The sequence below is a fragment of the Chlamydotis macqueenii genome, chromosome 1 (assembly GCF_036417535.1).
Source record: "Chlamydotis macqueenii isolate bChlMac1 chromosome 1, bChlMac1.mat, whole genome shotgun sequence".
NCBI lineage: Eukaryota > Metazoa > Chordata > Aves > Otidiformes > Otididae > Chlamydotis > Chlamydotis macqueenii.
The window spans coordinates 15,727,193-15,743,888 of NC_141556.1; the positions used below are offsets into that span (position 1 = coordinate 15,727,193).

General features: G+C 37.8%; 1 protein-coding gene across 1 annotated transcript in view; it reads right to left on the reverse strand.

Annotated features, from left to right (window-relative positions):
- COG5 (component of oligomeric golgi complex 5) overlaps positions 1–16,696 on the reverse strand; it is a 187,734-nt gene that overhangs the window by 106,783 nt on the left and 64,255 nt on the right. The window contains exon 7 of the mRNA XM_086746499.1: positions 3,440–3,570. Coding sequence (XP_086602625.1) covers positions 3,440–3,570 — 131 coding nt within the window. The remainder of the gene's footprint in view (positions 1–3,439; positions 3,571–16,696) is intronic.

Sequence of the window (16,696 nt, forward strand, 5' to 3'; positions counted from 1 at the left end):
TTTCACCAAAAAAGGTGACAAACAGAGCCCAATGCCAGTCATTCTTAATATCTGAGTATCTCAAACAACTCCAAGTGCATTTGCACAACTGGAAAATGCTGCCACAGGACAATAAAGAGCATGCATTGTTTAAGACCCTTGACATCAGATTAAACAGTGCCCTATGAAGGATTTCAGATTAATTTCACCAATCCTGCTGTAACACTGCAAGTTGTACTACATAAGCACTCAGCTCAGAGGACCCAGAAATGAAATAAATTATGCAACTTCTTGATGATTACGTCCGGAAAAATGGTCAATTATGTGCATACTTTCCCCTTCAACCCCTTGAGGATAACAAAGAATATCTATTGTTAGAGATCCTTGACACAAGATTAAATGCTGGTCTGTGAAAGATTTCACATTAATTTCACCAGTTTTGCCATAACACTGCAAGACTACACAAGCCCTGAGTTTAGGGAACTCTGAGATAAATTGAGCACCTTCTTGATAATCATGTCCAGACAACTGGTTAATTATGCACACCTCATCCTCTCATCATTTTTCTCAGGTGCTAAATAGCACTAGTCAAGAACAATTATGCATATAGATCTAGTTAATAATTTTTTCATGTGAAAAAAAAATCCTGTACTTGTCCCAGAGACGACAGCTTAGAGGAAAAGGAATGCAAAACAGAACAATCCACAAAACAAATTTTACTCAGTCAGTTACAGTATGAAAATCCAAAATGCTCCCAAATATGTTCAAAGAGGTAACAGTATAAAGATGTTACACTGAAATTAATTGAGACATTTTTGTTCAGATTGTATTCTTTACACATTTATCCTGTGTATACAAATCCAGCATTTGAACGAGAGTTTATGATTTATTTCTGTTGGGGCTTTTTTCCCCCTCTTCTTTATTCTGTGAGATTATAATTAGTAAAGCTCTTCTTTTTTTTTTTTTTTTTAAATCTATATATAAAAAAAAAACCCCACAGACACAATTTAACATTCATTTGGACAAAGGACAGTTATTAAGCTTACACTTTTTTTTCTCTTTCTCTAACATGATCAAGAAACTTCACTACATGATCACCAGAACAATTTCAGTGAATTAGCAGTTAATTAAACTCTCTCCAGATCCGTGCTAGGTAGGAAAATAAATTTGCCCACACCTTAAATAAAGGAAACCGGATGACAAACATCACATAATTTATCCAAAACCTTCCTTTAAAAAATAGTCTTAAAAAAAAGTTGAATTCTAGAAAAGACATTCACCAAGTTCTAATTACTTCTGCTTAAAAGAATATACCTAGAGTTTGGGTTTTTTTTTAACATATTTCCACTTCCTGCTTCTCTTCCAGGTGGACATCACTGAAATACACTAAAATGGAGATGTAAGATTAACGTTCTTCTTAAGGCATCACTGAAAAGTACTAGATGAAATACAGAAATACAGCTCGCAGTTACATAGGCAACTGATCTTGTGTGTTATTTACACAGCAGATCAAAGCAAGCGTGAAAACTAAAATTGCAATTGCAAATATGAATATCAAGTAACTGAAGAACCACCTGGGCAAATACAGATGCACTATTCTCAAAGGTACAGACTTGGCCACCAGAATAGACACTAGCAGGAAGACAACCCTTCTGAGGAATTCCGTGGTACAAAATGGAGAAGAAAAGATGAAGCTCCCATGCTGTCATATGGCAAATCTCAGGGCTTGGAAGGTATAAACGTAAATCAGCTTGTCAATAAAACACACAGCTACAATAATAAGAATAAAAGACATACTATCTGCTAGTCATATTTCAAATTCTACATTTCTTAGGAATGCCTGCAGGTGTTTTTTCTAAAACACACTCTTTTTCCAGCATTAAAACTGCAAATCATACCCAACAACAAACCTGTAAAGCATACTCCAACAACTCTTATGAAAACATCTCCACTTCTGAAATGACTAAGCACTAATAATGTTCTTTCAAACAATTTTCCATTTGCTGGAAACAGGCCCCTGGCTAAAGCACAACAGGCATATACTTTAATAATCTCTTGATTACCTGGATACAGCCTGGAACACCTAATAAATCTGTCTATTTTTCAAGTGGAGTGGGATTGATTTCCCCAGGGCTTCTTTGTCAGTTCCATTTTAGTATTTAATATGAAGAGAAAATTATCAGAGAAGGTCAAATCTGACAGGAAAAACTAGAAGAAGTACACACTGATGAAGACTTTCGCTACATTTAAAATAAATGTCCACTTGCTTTTTCTTGGGCTCTATCTTCATTCAGTGTTTATTTAACGTCACATATGCTTTATAGCTTGTAACAAGCCCAATCACAGTTTGGCAACATGCTCAAATAGCCAGGAGTTTCAACATTTGAATACTAACCAACAAAAAACGGGGTTTTTTTTTATCTACCATTTTGCTATCAGTAAACAGTCAAAGGTATTTACCACAATCATGACTTCTTATTGCAAATAATTACTTGAAATGAGAGGTCCAAGTAAAAGTTTGAGACATACTGATAATTTTAGTCCTCAATTATCTAACCAAGTCAATTTAATGAAGAGAATTTTCATTCTGTGTATGTTCTGTTTTCATGTCAATCTTCAATAGGATAAACTAGTGCTATACTGACTTACAGGTAAGTTTAACCATTGGCAACAAACAGCATAAAAATGTCTTGTTCTAATCCTCTTTATTCTCTAACTTAAAACCCAGATTTGATAGGCACTTGTACTAGATTTTTCCTCTGGCTGTAGTAATGGGGACTTAAAATATTTTTTTAAAAAGAATACTAAAAAGTATAGACAAAAGAACATTAATTTTTAAAAAGGCAAGAAGATAGCACTAATGATACTACAAATAGTTAAAAACAGATGTAGCCAGGTTATTAAAAATGTAGATAATTACATTTAGTATGGATGAATGTAATTATGCATATGCATTTTTATATTCCCTACAGTGAATATTTACCTCAAAGTTTAAAATGTCCTTTAAAGTTTTAATGGGAAATCTTTCAAATTGTTTCAATATATTACCACACAGCTAAAACGCAGAAATCTTCTTACAGTTTTACAAAACTGCATTTTTCAGATTTATCTATAAAACCTGGCAATATCAGCAATGGCAATATTGGCAATGTAGTATACTGTGCTTAATGAAAGTCCTGTCCATCATCAGGCGTTTATCACAGTGTTTAGAGTTAAAGTCTTCACACCAGCACCTACTTTCTCCCAAATTTCATGATGAGATCCTGCAAAAATTTATTCTTGCAAGCAAGGCCAGTTTTTTTCAATTTGTCTGGATACTCTCATATGTGAGAATTTCTCATGTAAGACTTTTGTCATGTTTAATCTCCATTAGATGATGCTATGGAAAACAAAGGAAATCAAGCTCAAAGTATTTTTACACTTCACTTTTGAAGGAAATAAAGAATAAAGTGTATTTTACCTGAGTCTCCACACCTTGCTCAAGCAACCTCTTAGCCTGGTTTTCCACCTCAAGCCGAGCTCTTGCAATAAAGAGCAGGTCATTTTCAATTACTTCTATTCCAGAGAGATCTATCCCTTGAGAAAGGTAATCTATAAAAGCAACAAAGCATTGATAAGCATGATATAGGATAATGGAACATTTTAAACATGCTGAAACATTTAGAAGTTACAGTTAGTTCCAAGGGACATTTTTGCGTACAAGACTTGACAATAGAGTACATCAAAGTAATCTATTACAGCAGAAAAATGGAAAATCAAAATATTATTGCTCAATAAAACCTGGATACTGAATATATTGAATTTATTTCACTGCACTTCTCTAGACCCAGACACTGCCAAAGAGGTGCACAGCATGAGTTCTAGAAACTCCAGAATCTTAGTCACAGGGCAGGAAGGGGCAAGAAGTAATCTCCTAGTCCCAAAGGATTAACCAGACAATTAAAATTCATCTTTCAGTAACGGCCACTTAGTCATGAGAGCACTCCAGCAAGCAGAAAACCCAACACTTCAACTTCCTTTATCAAAGGATGTTTGAATCTGTGACATCCTCTCTTCCAGAAACATTCACTTTCCTTTAAAGGGGGTGACATTATAATGCCTGCTCTTTAGACTACGTAGGCTTTCCACATGGGACAATTTTAGATAAAACTCAACACAGGGAGGTTTTCTCACTCCCTAAGGTCCCTGATCTCTATGTTCCCTCCTGCTGGCTTTTTGCCTGATCTTGTACCCCTGACCTAACCTAACTAGTGACCTCTTCCCAGACACCTTTGATTTGTTAGTGACACTCACTTGGGATGCAGGAACTATATTCAACTTCCTTTAGTCTAATGAAGACCTACAGCTTAGACAGGGCTAGAATTCACATCATTCCAATACTATGCATTTACACCCACACCCATTTCACGTTTTTGCCACTGCTCTGAAATTCATGCTCTGGAATACGGAAAGTACGACCTGAGAACACCTACTGCTTTAGGCTCCTCCAAGAACAGACACACTTCTCCACTTAAAACTCTGAATTACAACACAAATTAGGTGAGAACTGGATAATTAAAACTGTAAAATGAATACTTCTGAACATGTCTGGGTGCCTTAGATTAGGTCTGCAGGGAAATGTAAAAGCAGTCTAGGAAGGTACCCAGTGAACCTGAAGAATCTTCAAAGTTAAACAACCTTTCTCTTTTTTTTCCCCCCTCCTTTTTAATCTTTCTAGATTTAAATCATCCCGATTCCCCAAATGAAGGTAGCCTAGACCTTTTCACTACAGCTTATGTCCAAGATAACACAGGACTACTCTCATTTACATGTATTTCAGAACTAGGCTCAATCAAGCAGGTCTTCCACTGTTTCTTTTGAAACAAGCAATAAAACTAACAAAGTAATGGCCAAGGCATTTCATCCAGTGTCAGTTACTTCCTTCATAAGACAATGTTCCACTATTTCCATTTACAATCAGCCCACTATGACTTCCTAACAGAGTTATCTTCCTTTTATGTCCTTCCAGTAAGGTTATTAAGGCACAGACTTAAATTCCGACTCAGCTAACTGAACCTCTAAATCTTTGCCAAATAACCTTTTGCTTTAATAGCCAATTATTTTTGTTTATTCGCAATAAACTAATCTAAGCCTCAGATTAATTTTAGCAACCACACGTTCACAACTGAACACAAAATTCCAAGTGAGTCACTTCACAGCTATGCAGAGAGAACATCCCTGTACCTGCGTATGAAAAACACTGTGTAAGGAACTGAAACAAAAAGTTTAGAAAGTATTGCATAAAGCTTAGTAAGGTATAAAGGAAATCAACTCTCTTAATGGAAATCAACCCTCTTAATGGTACAGTATGTCAAATAGGTTTTAGTCTACTAAGAATAGGCCCACAAATGCTTTTGTCTGTATGCATTTGTTTAAAAATGGATCAGAGAAGCGAAAGGACAGCCGAGCAGCAGGACGGCACGCCTCACACTGCGCAGGCTGTTAACGAAGGCCGGCAAGCAGGCACGCTTACAAAGCTGCTTCTGGTAGGGCCCACAGCAGCCACACTCACCCCTTACTTCCGTGCAGCTTTCTGCTGCGACTGGGCTGTGTATCTACAGGTGGCCTTGCATATGAACCTATGAAAACTAATATTAAACTCCCACTAACTTCAATCAGCAAGTGGCTTGAATGCAAAGGTAACTTTTCTGACCCCTTCCTCTCAGCTGCAGAGGGAAAAAAAGTGCAAAGAATTAGCAACAGACTAAGTCTACTGCCATAGTAAACTCTGACGTAGTTTCTTGGCAACATGAGATTTTAAAAGGTGCAAATATCACCAAAGACTTACATAGCCCAAAAAGACAAGATCTGCTGTGGAGTTCACTTAGATCACAAAATTGTATTCTGCAACTCCAGGCTGCTTAAACACAATAAAATTAAAATATGTTTCTGATCTCCTAAATCTACAGAGAACTAAAAAAGATACTGTTTCTCCCTGCTGTATTTTACCTCAAAATCTAAATTAAGCCATTTGAAGTGCTAAAAATCTAATCCTTCTGATGCTTTTAAGAAGGGAACAGAAAGACCATGCTGCTTTGGCTTCTCCAAATACCTCCATCTGTGCCTCAGACTGGCAGCCACCTCCTGCTAAACTGCCAAAATCTGCAGCTTCGTTCCAAATTTTCTGCAATCCCAACAAAACGCTTTGGGACAATGCATTTCAGCAGGACTTGAAAACAGAGGGCCTTTCTGTGAGTTCAGTGGCTAGACATCCCACTACAGATGCTCTTAGCGGCTATTCTAACCCGCAGGGAAGCCCTAGCAAATATATTATACCGTTTTCAAAAGAAAAACAGTTTTCCTAAGGACAGCAGAAACACCTGCAAGTTGCTTTCCTGCCCTTCCTACATGAGAGCAGAAGCTGCAGCACAGGCAGGATATGCACCTTTGGATAGTCTTTATGGTCTAAGCAGACAACATAATATTAGAAATAGCCACACCGGTGTATTCCTAGGAGGGATGCTGCCATCACGGACAGCGTGATGAAACTGAGCAGAAGGGCAGTTGACACAAGGGCGGTTAGATCATAGCCAGAAGCAGGGTGCATTTAGGATCCAGTCTATTTAAAATATTACAGTGGAACTCACATGTTCCAACCGGCCAATTTTAGTTAGTAAAGAAACCATGTCACATGAAATACAACAAAGATACTACCAGTTATTAACCCAGGAACCAGCAAATGTAGGATTTTGCTTCAGGCACTTGTGCAATCATTATTCTGTTTCTTGCTGTGCACAGTCAGTCGATAACACCATGGTCATGATCAGAGGTGAGGGTGACATGGGCCATAAGGTACTCGGGTCTTCTTCTCAGGAATTAAGCAGACAGTGGCTTACCTCCCAGTTAGCACAGTCTCTGGGGACCGAGGCCCAGGTTAAAACTCGTCAGCTTTCCTTCTGCTTTAACCTTAAAGCACTGGAGTAAAACTAGTGTTATATTAACCCTAACAGATTTATTGAGTATAGTATTTATAACTGCCATTTCTACCGCAGCAGATTTTAAAAGCACATATACAACATTTTGTTAACTTTGAGAAGACTTGTGCTTTAAACGAAGTAGGACCTAAATACCTTGTAACACCCCACGCCAGGGCTGGATGCAGCCACGACAGGCATTGCCTTCAGAGCAGCACGGCACACAGCCTGCCGCTCCCGTCACTTCTGCTCAGCGGAGTCAGGGAGGGAATTAGAGGAGGGGGCTAGCGTCCTATAGCCACTCCTCTATCTCCCATCGCTCTGGTAATTCTGCCTCTTTATATAGGTTCATAAAAATAAAGGCAAATCCTTAACTCTCCCATCGGGTGTTGGTATTCCTTCCCTTCTAACTATCACACCTTATTAAGCTTGGAAAGCACAGCTGGAAATGACTTTTTAAGGACTCAAAATACAGACTGCCTGCTGAACCCTCTTCTCAAACAAAAATATTATATGTCAAGGCAGAATATACTGACCCCTAGGAATCAGTGACATTTATGATCTAACTCAGTCTAACAAAGGGTCAGAATTTTATATTTCTTAAAGAAAAAAGATTTTTGTTATTACAATTCCAAATGATCTTGATTTACTAAATCTGAATAGCTCTTCTAATCTACTGATTGAGATGCTGCTTAAAAATGCAGTTTTTAAACCAACATTTCCCAGATAGTTATGTAAGAGGAGTTTAATAGACAGAGATAAATCCAACGTGCATGTAGTACATTAGGTAGAAAAACAATACTCCGAGCAAAATGTTTAGTTTTTCTTAATCTAAGTGACTCAACAAGATAGACTCTTTCTATTACATTATTTCATTTTTTTTACCTCAAATATTGCTCTGTGATAATATATAATGAAGACAGGAAAAAATCTTAATTAAAACTTTCTGTAAGTACTGAAATACGTTTTGAAAAAAGATAGCTATGAAGCTAGCATCCCTATGAGCTTCACACAAACTGTATTATGCTCATTATTTAGACTGAGTTGATTTTGAGCTTTTGCTAGAAACTAGAGAATCAAAAGCAGTCTACCAAGGACAATCAGGTGCACTAACAAAGAGGAAACCGGGACAGTGGTAATAAACCAATGTGACTAGACTGCGTCACTCAAGAGGCTACTTGAGTCAGAAGAGAAATCCTTCTGTGCTCTAAGAAGTAACCTCAGTGACGCTAATAAAGAGGAGGAAAGATGGAAATTATAGGAGCTAAAGTGGATTCCCTAGGAACAAACACCTAAGATCAGCAGCACTCTCCAAAGGCACAAGTAGCGAGAATCCAATGACAAACTGAAGAGGTGTTTCATGGGAGACGGGGGCAGAGGAGGGCGGGGAATATTAAAGGAAATTAAGTCATTTCTGAATTCCTGAAATTCTAAATAAAATCATAGAATCATAGACATTTGTTTGCCTGTCTGCGGAAGGTTTGGGGTTTATTTCTTTTGCATGGGTAATTTGTTTTATTTTGCGTCTGCAGTCTTAGTTGGAGAAAATGTCGGTGACATCTGTACTCTAAGGATGTTATTTTTCCATAATTTTGGAAGAAACTGCTAATTTAAATTCCAAAAAGTCAACAAGTCCAGATGATACCCAAGGGTTCTGCTGGGATTTAAGTATGCAGAAGATGAGAGGCTACCAAATCATGATTTATTAAGAAATACTGCAGAAGACTGCTACAGTGCAAACATTACAATGCACACAGCACAGCATTCCTACTGAAAATTTCTCTAGAGGTAACTTAAGCATCAGACCAAATTGGTTGAAACAGTCCATTAGAAATAAAGAATGTCAAGATGGAGTAGAACTGCAATGTCATTATTATTTTAAGCTGATCTGAGTGCAGGCTGCCCTGAATGGAATGCACTCTGATTTCCACCTTTGTGCCCTTAACCTGCTTCCCTATTCTTTCACTCCACTCCAGCCTCCAGGTTTTAGCAGTCTGGCAAGTTTTTCTGTTGAGTTCGTTTTCATCTAAACACATTCTCTCATCTGACTCACAGTTCAGACACACAAGAGGACAGGGAGAGGGCAGGAGCCCATGGGCAGGATACGACTTCCCCTCTTACTGGAGGCTCACCTGTGCAATGGTAGATGTTCATGAAACTGAATCTAAACGGCCGTATTTACTTCTGTTACACAAAATCAGAAGGGACTGGACTGATACTGTAAAAGCACATAAAATCTTTCCTATCAGGGCAAAGTATGCAGTAATGACAATCAATTTCAGTTTTGAAAGGGTTATTAAACATTCAGTCTTTGGTCCTACAGCAGTGCCTTGACACAAACAAACAAAATGAGTGGACTGATTTGTTAGAATTGCTGAGGACTCACTTGAATTTTTTTTCCCATCTGCTTCTAAAGTACCTCAAAATAATTTACTAATTCAAATGGGCCACAAATCTAATCCAGCACAGAAACTTCCATGGTCCTAATGCAAATGTTAGTTACAGCACTAGCTACTGAAAAGGAAGGATGAGATCCTGTTTGCCTCACTTGTATCTGACCCAGCAACCCAGGATGCTGCTGGGCCTGAATATGTCAATTTGTTTTTATCAATGCAGGTAATGTAAAACTAAAACCAGTCTTAGAACAGAGCCTGAGATCCCAATATCTCAGCAGAAACTCAATGCTCACCCTTTGGTGAAAGCAACCTAACAATTTCATACTACACCTTTATGCTCTAAGTGGAATAGGCAAATACCCTAATGTAAAGAAAAATAGTCTGTTGGAGGCAAATACATTTTTTTGTGCAATTGATGCATAGAGCAGGTGGGGAATGGCAAAGGCAGGCACATTTGTAGGTCTTCAAACTGGAAGCTGGTGCCTCCAAAAAGAACCTTTCTCCATGTTCTGTTTTAATTGGACTCATTCTCCACATAGACTGAAATGACTGCCCCACGCTCTGCATCAGGCACCGAAGTACTTGCTGAAGCAAGACTTATATTAAGCCTTTAAATCAAGTGAAAGGGATTCCACTACAGTTACTATGAAACAATATCTTTCACCCACCTTATACAACGTGAGCTCTTCAGAAAAGTATGTTTATTACTATAAAAACTGCACAGATTATGGTGTCTTGTAAAGTGTTCAAAACAAGACTGTCATTGCTCCATACTATGTGCCAGATACAATATATGATATATTTCAGATGTACTTTACAAAATGTTTAATTCTGAATCTTAAAGGATTAATTTTGAAACTTTTCTGCAGATATTATAAATTCATTATTAAAGAGGAAGAAAATTTGATTTGGCTAAAATGCCAGTTACTTACAAAACTCCTTCCTTCCTATGTTTCCTTCCTTCTCCTACAGGACAAGATTCCTGCAAACTTTTCCTTCCAGTGAAACAACCAAGAATAAAAATCTCTCTGCCAGTAAAATGCCATTAAGTTATTATGAACACTGATCTTTATTTAACCAATTTCTACCACCTTAAAAATTAACTACTTGTATGCATAATACATAAGGTTTCGGTTTTCAGCTGTTTGAGCAGCATTAAGCAAGGCAAAGCTGTCCTGCTGCAGCCAGAAAGGGAGTGGAGCCCGTGGCGCTGAATTTCTGTTTGCTTTCTCAGACAGCACGTTAACACGCTCTTGCTGCTTAAGTCCAGAGAAAGAAATAGGATGATATTAGACAAGCACATTAGTTTCTGATAGATGTCCCTACTGAAGTGGGACAGGACATTAAAAATAAAAACAAAGCAAAACACTTCTCAGTGTTTCGTATCAATCACATGCCAAGACTGGTTTAATTTTAGAGAAAGGAGGTCAACAGTACCAAAACCAAGCCAGTGGAAAGCATATGATTCAAGAAAAGCAAAACTTGAATCGCTCATTTAAACATAAACAATTACCTTGTACTGTAAAACAGACCTGTCATCTACATTGTGTTATCACAGAATGCTTTGGGCCAGAAGGGGCCTTCAAAGATCATCTAGTCCAGCCCCCCTGCCATGGGTAGGGACATCTTTCACTGCACCATGTTGCTCAAAAACCTGTCCAACCTGATCCTGAACACTTCCAATGATGCGACATTACCTTACCTGATTAAAGCTTTACTTCTGAAGAAAACTGACAATTCAACACTCTAAAATCAGAGACCACTGATGAAAGGTAGGTATGAAAGAATTGACTTTTTCTAGCATGTTAAAACCAAGGGGAAATTTTTAGGTGTACAGGAAGGTTGGAATGAGAAGGAAGGGGCTGTCGTCCTGCACTTGGGATCAGCTTTGTTTCCTCCAAACTACTGCTCCTGATTTTTTAAAATAATATGGTTTGTGTTAAAATATTTAGTAGTGCTTTAATAATCACCTGTGATTGATCCTATCTACAAAGGAAACTTGCTGTTTCTCTCCAGACTGCATGCATAAAACACAAAAAACACCCTCAAAATTGATAACAATACTGGAGGAGTGGTAAGGAAGACTGACTAGCTATTTTTAACATTATATTAAAGCTGCATTTAAATTGTCCTGATCGAAGAGTTAATTCCTACTGCTCTCTAGGCTGGAAATCAGATGCCAGGCGGGATCTGGAATTGATGGAAATGAGTTTGAGATCTATTTTTATCATCATCATCACTGACTTAACAATGAGCACCATATTTTGGAGACATTCCTGTGAAAAATGCCATGATTCAGAAAATAGCTTAACACACCAAGACAAACATTACTTAGGTCTAATCACAAGTTATACCACACTACTCCCACATTCACTTAGGCCTAAAGCAAGCGCTGTTGAACTCCTTTAAGGCTCCCCCACCCACGCACCATTAGATCTCCCCCGGCCCTCCCCTCCTCCTTCAACACCGACTCACCACCTTACTTAACCACGACCTACTAAACCTGCTTCTTCTGCCCGAACGGCCAGGCTCAAAGTGGGGTGGGCAGTGACGCCACATCCTACTGGTGGTTGGTCAGCCCTGAGGCCGATCCTGTTGGGCAATGGGACAAATTTAACCCTCTGTGACTTTATGGGTGACAGCAATTTGGGGGAAGCGCTCAGTACCCCAGAGGGCAGGGCTGTCATTCTGATGAACCTTGACAACCTTGAGAAATGGACAGACAGAAACATTGTGAAGCCCAACAAAAGCACATAAAGCCCTGTTCACCCGCGATGGCACGACCCTGTGCACCCAAAGAGGTGGAGCACTCGCTGGCTGGAAAGAAGCTGTGCAGAGAAGGACCCAGGGGACAGAAAGCTGAACACAAACCAGCCTAACGCGTACTGGACTGGGTGCAAGGAGAGGGTACTCAATAGGTTGAGGGAAGTGATTATTATTATTTGGCGCTTGTAAGGTCACTGTATTCCCTGCCTCCCAGTACAAGACAGACATTGACAAACTGGGAAACAAACAGGTCCAACAGGGAGCCACCAAGGCAGGGGACCAAAGCACATGAACATAAGGAGAGGCTGAGAGAACTGAGTTTGTTAACCTAGAAAAGAGATGATTAAGAAGAGATCTAACTGCTGTCTTCTGCTACCTAACATGTGGTTAGGAGAAGACAGAGCCAGACCTTTCTCAGCAGTGCACATGGACACGACAAGAGGGAAGAGATACAAGCTACAGCACAGGAAATCCTGACTAGACATCTGGGGAGAATACTGTATTTGTGGTGCTGTACACCTTACCTACAGAGGATATTAACTTGCAGGAATGCACATATTATATTCTAATATAACTAAAATTGGTAAAGTGTGAACCATTAAGATCTAGAACTCTAAATATCACCCTAAGCTTCTTAAGCCTTCCCTCAAAATAAGTCGATTTGAGAAATTCATCAAGAGCTCCCCAAAACATTTCTAGCAACTAAAACCAGGGTTTTTTTCTAAATTTTCTGTCATAAGATACTTCCAAAGAACTGTAGCATTGATGCCATTTATCATAAGCATTTGGATGGAGCTGAAACCAACTCCATCCGAAATATTCTATCTGAGCTATGGCCTAGAAATCAGAAAACATTCAAAAGAAAATTTCTTACACCAATACCTATAAATTACAACAGGTCCATAACACGAAGCAAAATTTATAATCATGAAAATAAAACCAGTATGTATATCATTTACAAATTCAACATTTTATTCTGATAATCAAGATTGTTCCCCACTAAAAATAAACACAGAAAAAAATCCACTTTTCCATAATAAATCTGTTGAAGTTTAACTTAGACACTGCCCAGATAAGGAATTGCTCTTCAGATGTACAAGGACTTTCAAAAATCAAATTTATTGTGGCAACAAAGCAATAATACCTCTACAAGTCAATACTCCTGTTAGGCTTTTTTTGGAGCTAAGTAAAAAAAAAAGAATGTTGCCAGTAAAAATTAGTTGTCCTATTTCTGTTTTGAACAGATTTCATAGCGTCACAGACGCAAAGCAATGTGTACAGCATATGTGAAACAGAAAGGGGGACAGAAAGGAATAATATAGAACAGGAGAGAGATGAAGCCCAAGCGGGGGATGACTGAAGAAATGAACTTATGGATTGAAAGAGATGAGAAAGACAGTATGCTCAAAGATAAGATACAGAAAAATATGAAGGAATGTAACTTGTGAAAGGATACAAATACGTTCATATAATTTGGTCTTATTAATCTGTAAGAGTGATTTAGTGCCATCATCTGCTTTCCACCTTCCCAGTTTCCTCCCCACCCCCACCTAAGCCCATAGTTTTGCACTGCTTGGTCATTACCAATGCCAATGGTGTTTCGACTCAAATTTCAGGAGAGCATCCAAAACTGGAAAACAAAGAGGTGAATAAAGCTTGTTTTAAATAAACTTCAAATAGGCATTAATTAGGATTTTTACTGTCAGGAAAATATTACTTAAAATCCCAACAGGTGAATAAGGAGTCCTCCTTGACACAGAGCATCACATCAGCATATAAAATGAAGCAGGATGAAAAGAAATGTACTCACATGTGCAAGAGATAATTGCATTGAAAATATATTGCAACTGCACCATAAAACCATGTAAAGGAATTATGCCCTTCCAACTGTATTACTGGAGCGGCTGAAGAAAACCACCTCTTTCCTGAACAATGACAAGGACTCATCTAAATGAAGGTATACGGCTTTGGCTCTCTCTTCTTTACCTAAGTTAGCATCATAACTGAAGCCATGAAAGCAAAATAGTTATGAGTAGAGGGATGTAAAAGATAACCTCAATTTACATATTGGCCTGAAAATATCAGTATTTTTGGCAGCTTTAAAATATTACTAATACATTCTCATTCAATAGCTAAGCAGAATTTCTCAATATAGAGCGTTATGTAAAGGTACAGTGATTCAGTTCCCATCAGTACCATGCCATGTTGCAATAGACACATGCAATGATAAAAGAAAATGAAAGAAAATGGATGATGTGTTTCAAAAATCTCAGTCAAAAATAACTTCTTTCAAACATCCCACCAGTTGCTGAGATGGCAAAGATGGCTGACTCTTCACTGAATCACTGCCCTCAGAGGAGGGTAGAAGAGATGCCGGTTCATTTGTGTGTTTTAATTCACAATGTTAATAGTTAATGACCTAATTCTTGAATTAACATCTGGATAAAGGTATACATGGGCAGTTACAGACTTAAGGTGTACAAGTCTGCAATTACCGTATTGAGTTATTAATTTCTAGCTGCACTTCATGTTTTCATTTCAGTGAGATATATTCTACATTTTTTTGAGTTTTTAATAAAAAATGTCAGCTTGTACATGAGAGAACATGGATCACTTCTAACATATACTCATAAATGCCAGGAGATACTTTAAGATCAGTAGTGCTATAGTGCTGTAAAATCAAATTTAAAAAAAAAAAAACCAACATGCTATTATCTTGGCCCCTGGATAAGGGGGAATACTATTTTTTTTCTTTACTATATATATAAGCTGCAAATATTTCTTTCACATTCCTCTCTCCTTATGGGTCTCTCCTGCCTCTTTTCAACACCCACCATTCACCCCTTTCATACTTACACCCTCAGGAAAACATTTCTGCAAAAGCAGAACTGCATTTTCTTTAGTATCAGCTATGTTAACTCCCTCGGTACTTTAGAATATATGTAATTTTTATCTTTAATAAATGCATATTTAATTCCTCCCACCTCTTCCTTGGCATACCATCAATAACTTCCTGCAATTAGCTGCAGATTTACTTGATTTTATTCTCTTTAGAGTCAACAGATGTTGCATAGGCTATAAATCATACAGGTTTTATGTACCTCAGATACTTAGCAGGAGAACAAAGTGAACCTTGTGTTATCCAGCGTGCTTCTGTAGACAACTTGAACATAACTGCAAAGTTTTAAAAAATCATGCAATATATCTTATCTCCTACAGTAAAGCCTTTTTAAAATTTAGAGATCAGCCTATGGCAGAAATCTCAGTCTGCTAGAATTCTCACCAATTCCTCTTCTAGGAATAATAAAACTTGGCAACAGCACTAAAAAGACAGGGAAGAAAAGAATTGTTTGAAAGCCAAACTGAACATAACAGATTCCAAATACTTGTATTTGAAGTTAGCCTCCACAGGTGCCTGTCTTTCGATCTTCCAACAGAAATATATTTAACCATGACACAAAGACTGACAGCGGTTACCTCTGATGATGCTTTCATACTTTCCATCTTGTACAATTTCCTTTCCACCCTGCAACATTTGTTAAAAGTTGCTGAAAAAGGTATATAGATATGAATTGGTAAAATACAACTCTCGCCCCTAGCACTTACTATAACATTTAGCTGTACCTGCAGTAACAAGAATGCAAGGAAGGTGAAGGAAATGTCACATCCCTCCCAACCTACCCCGTACGAGCTGCTCTGTAGTGTTCACCATAGCCTCCAAAGCTGCGAGATCACAAACCTGAATCATTGCTCTCCTACGAACACCAGTGAAAGGGAATTTGAACAGCACACCTGCACAGCTGCTCCTCAGAGACGGAACAATATGAAACAACCCCCTGCTACACGCTCCAGGTCTGCCTTTAAACAGCTGAGGCACCATACCTTTTCTGCTACCTGTAAAAGTTCTGCAACAGTGTAAAAGAATAGTATGATTTATCACTACCAGTCTGGGATCTTTTGGGCACGCAGACCTTTTTTTTTCCAAGAAAAACATATTTATACTGTTAAAATTAGGAAGCACATACATGTATGAAGGTTGAGAATTACCACGGAATAAGATTTCATAAAAATGTACTTGTCTTCTCCATGTGATTAAACATTGATGTAAACAGAAACAGAAGCCATAGTTGTTCTTCTATTATTTTGAAACAGATAAAAATTAAAAGTTAAGTCTTCTCAAATGTGGTACTCATGACACGTTTGAGTTCTACTATCATTAATGCCACACAGACATAAAATTAAAAATTAATGTCTTTGGTAGCAGAGTTCAAAATAATGAGCTAACTGTTAAAAATATTGAGATTTTTTTTTTAAGACTGCATATTCAAGGAAGTAAACAATAAGTTCAACAACGTCTTTCAGTTGTTAAAGGCACAAATTGTTAACAGATGGGTGATGATATTTAATTTAGCAAATAACTGTTGTTAAATAAATAATGCCGATATTTTCTTTGTAGAATTACATAATTATCTATGAGCCAATTATTATTACCTACATCTGTCAGCCAATTATATCTAATAATTGACACAAAAAAAGTTGAACAGACAAAAAAAAATTGTGCTACTTGAAGGATAAAAGATGTTTAGCAATTTAATACTTAAA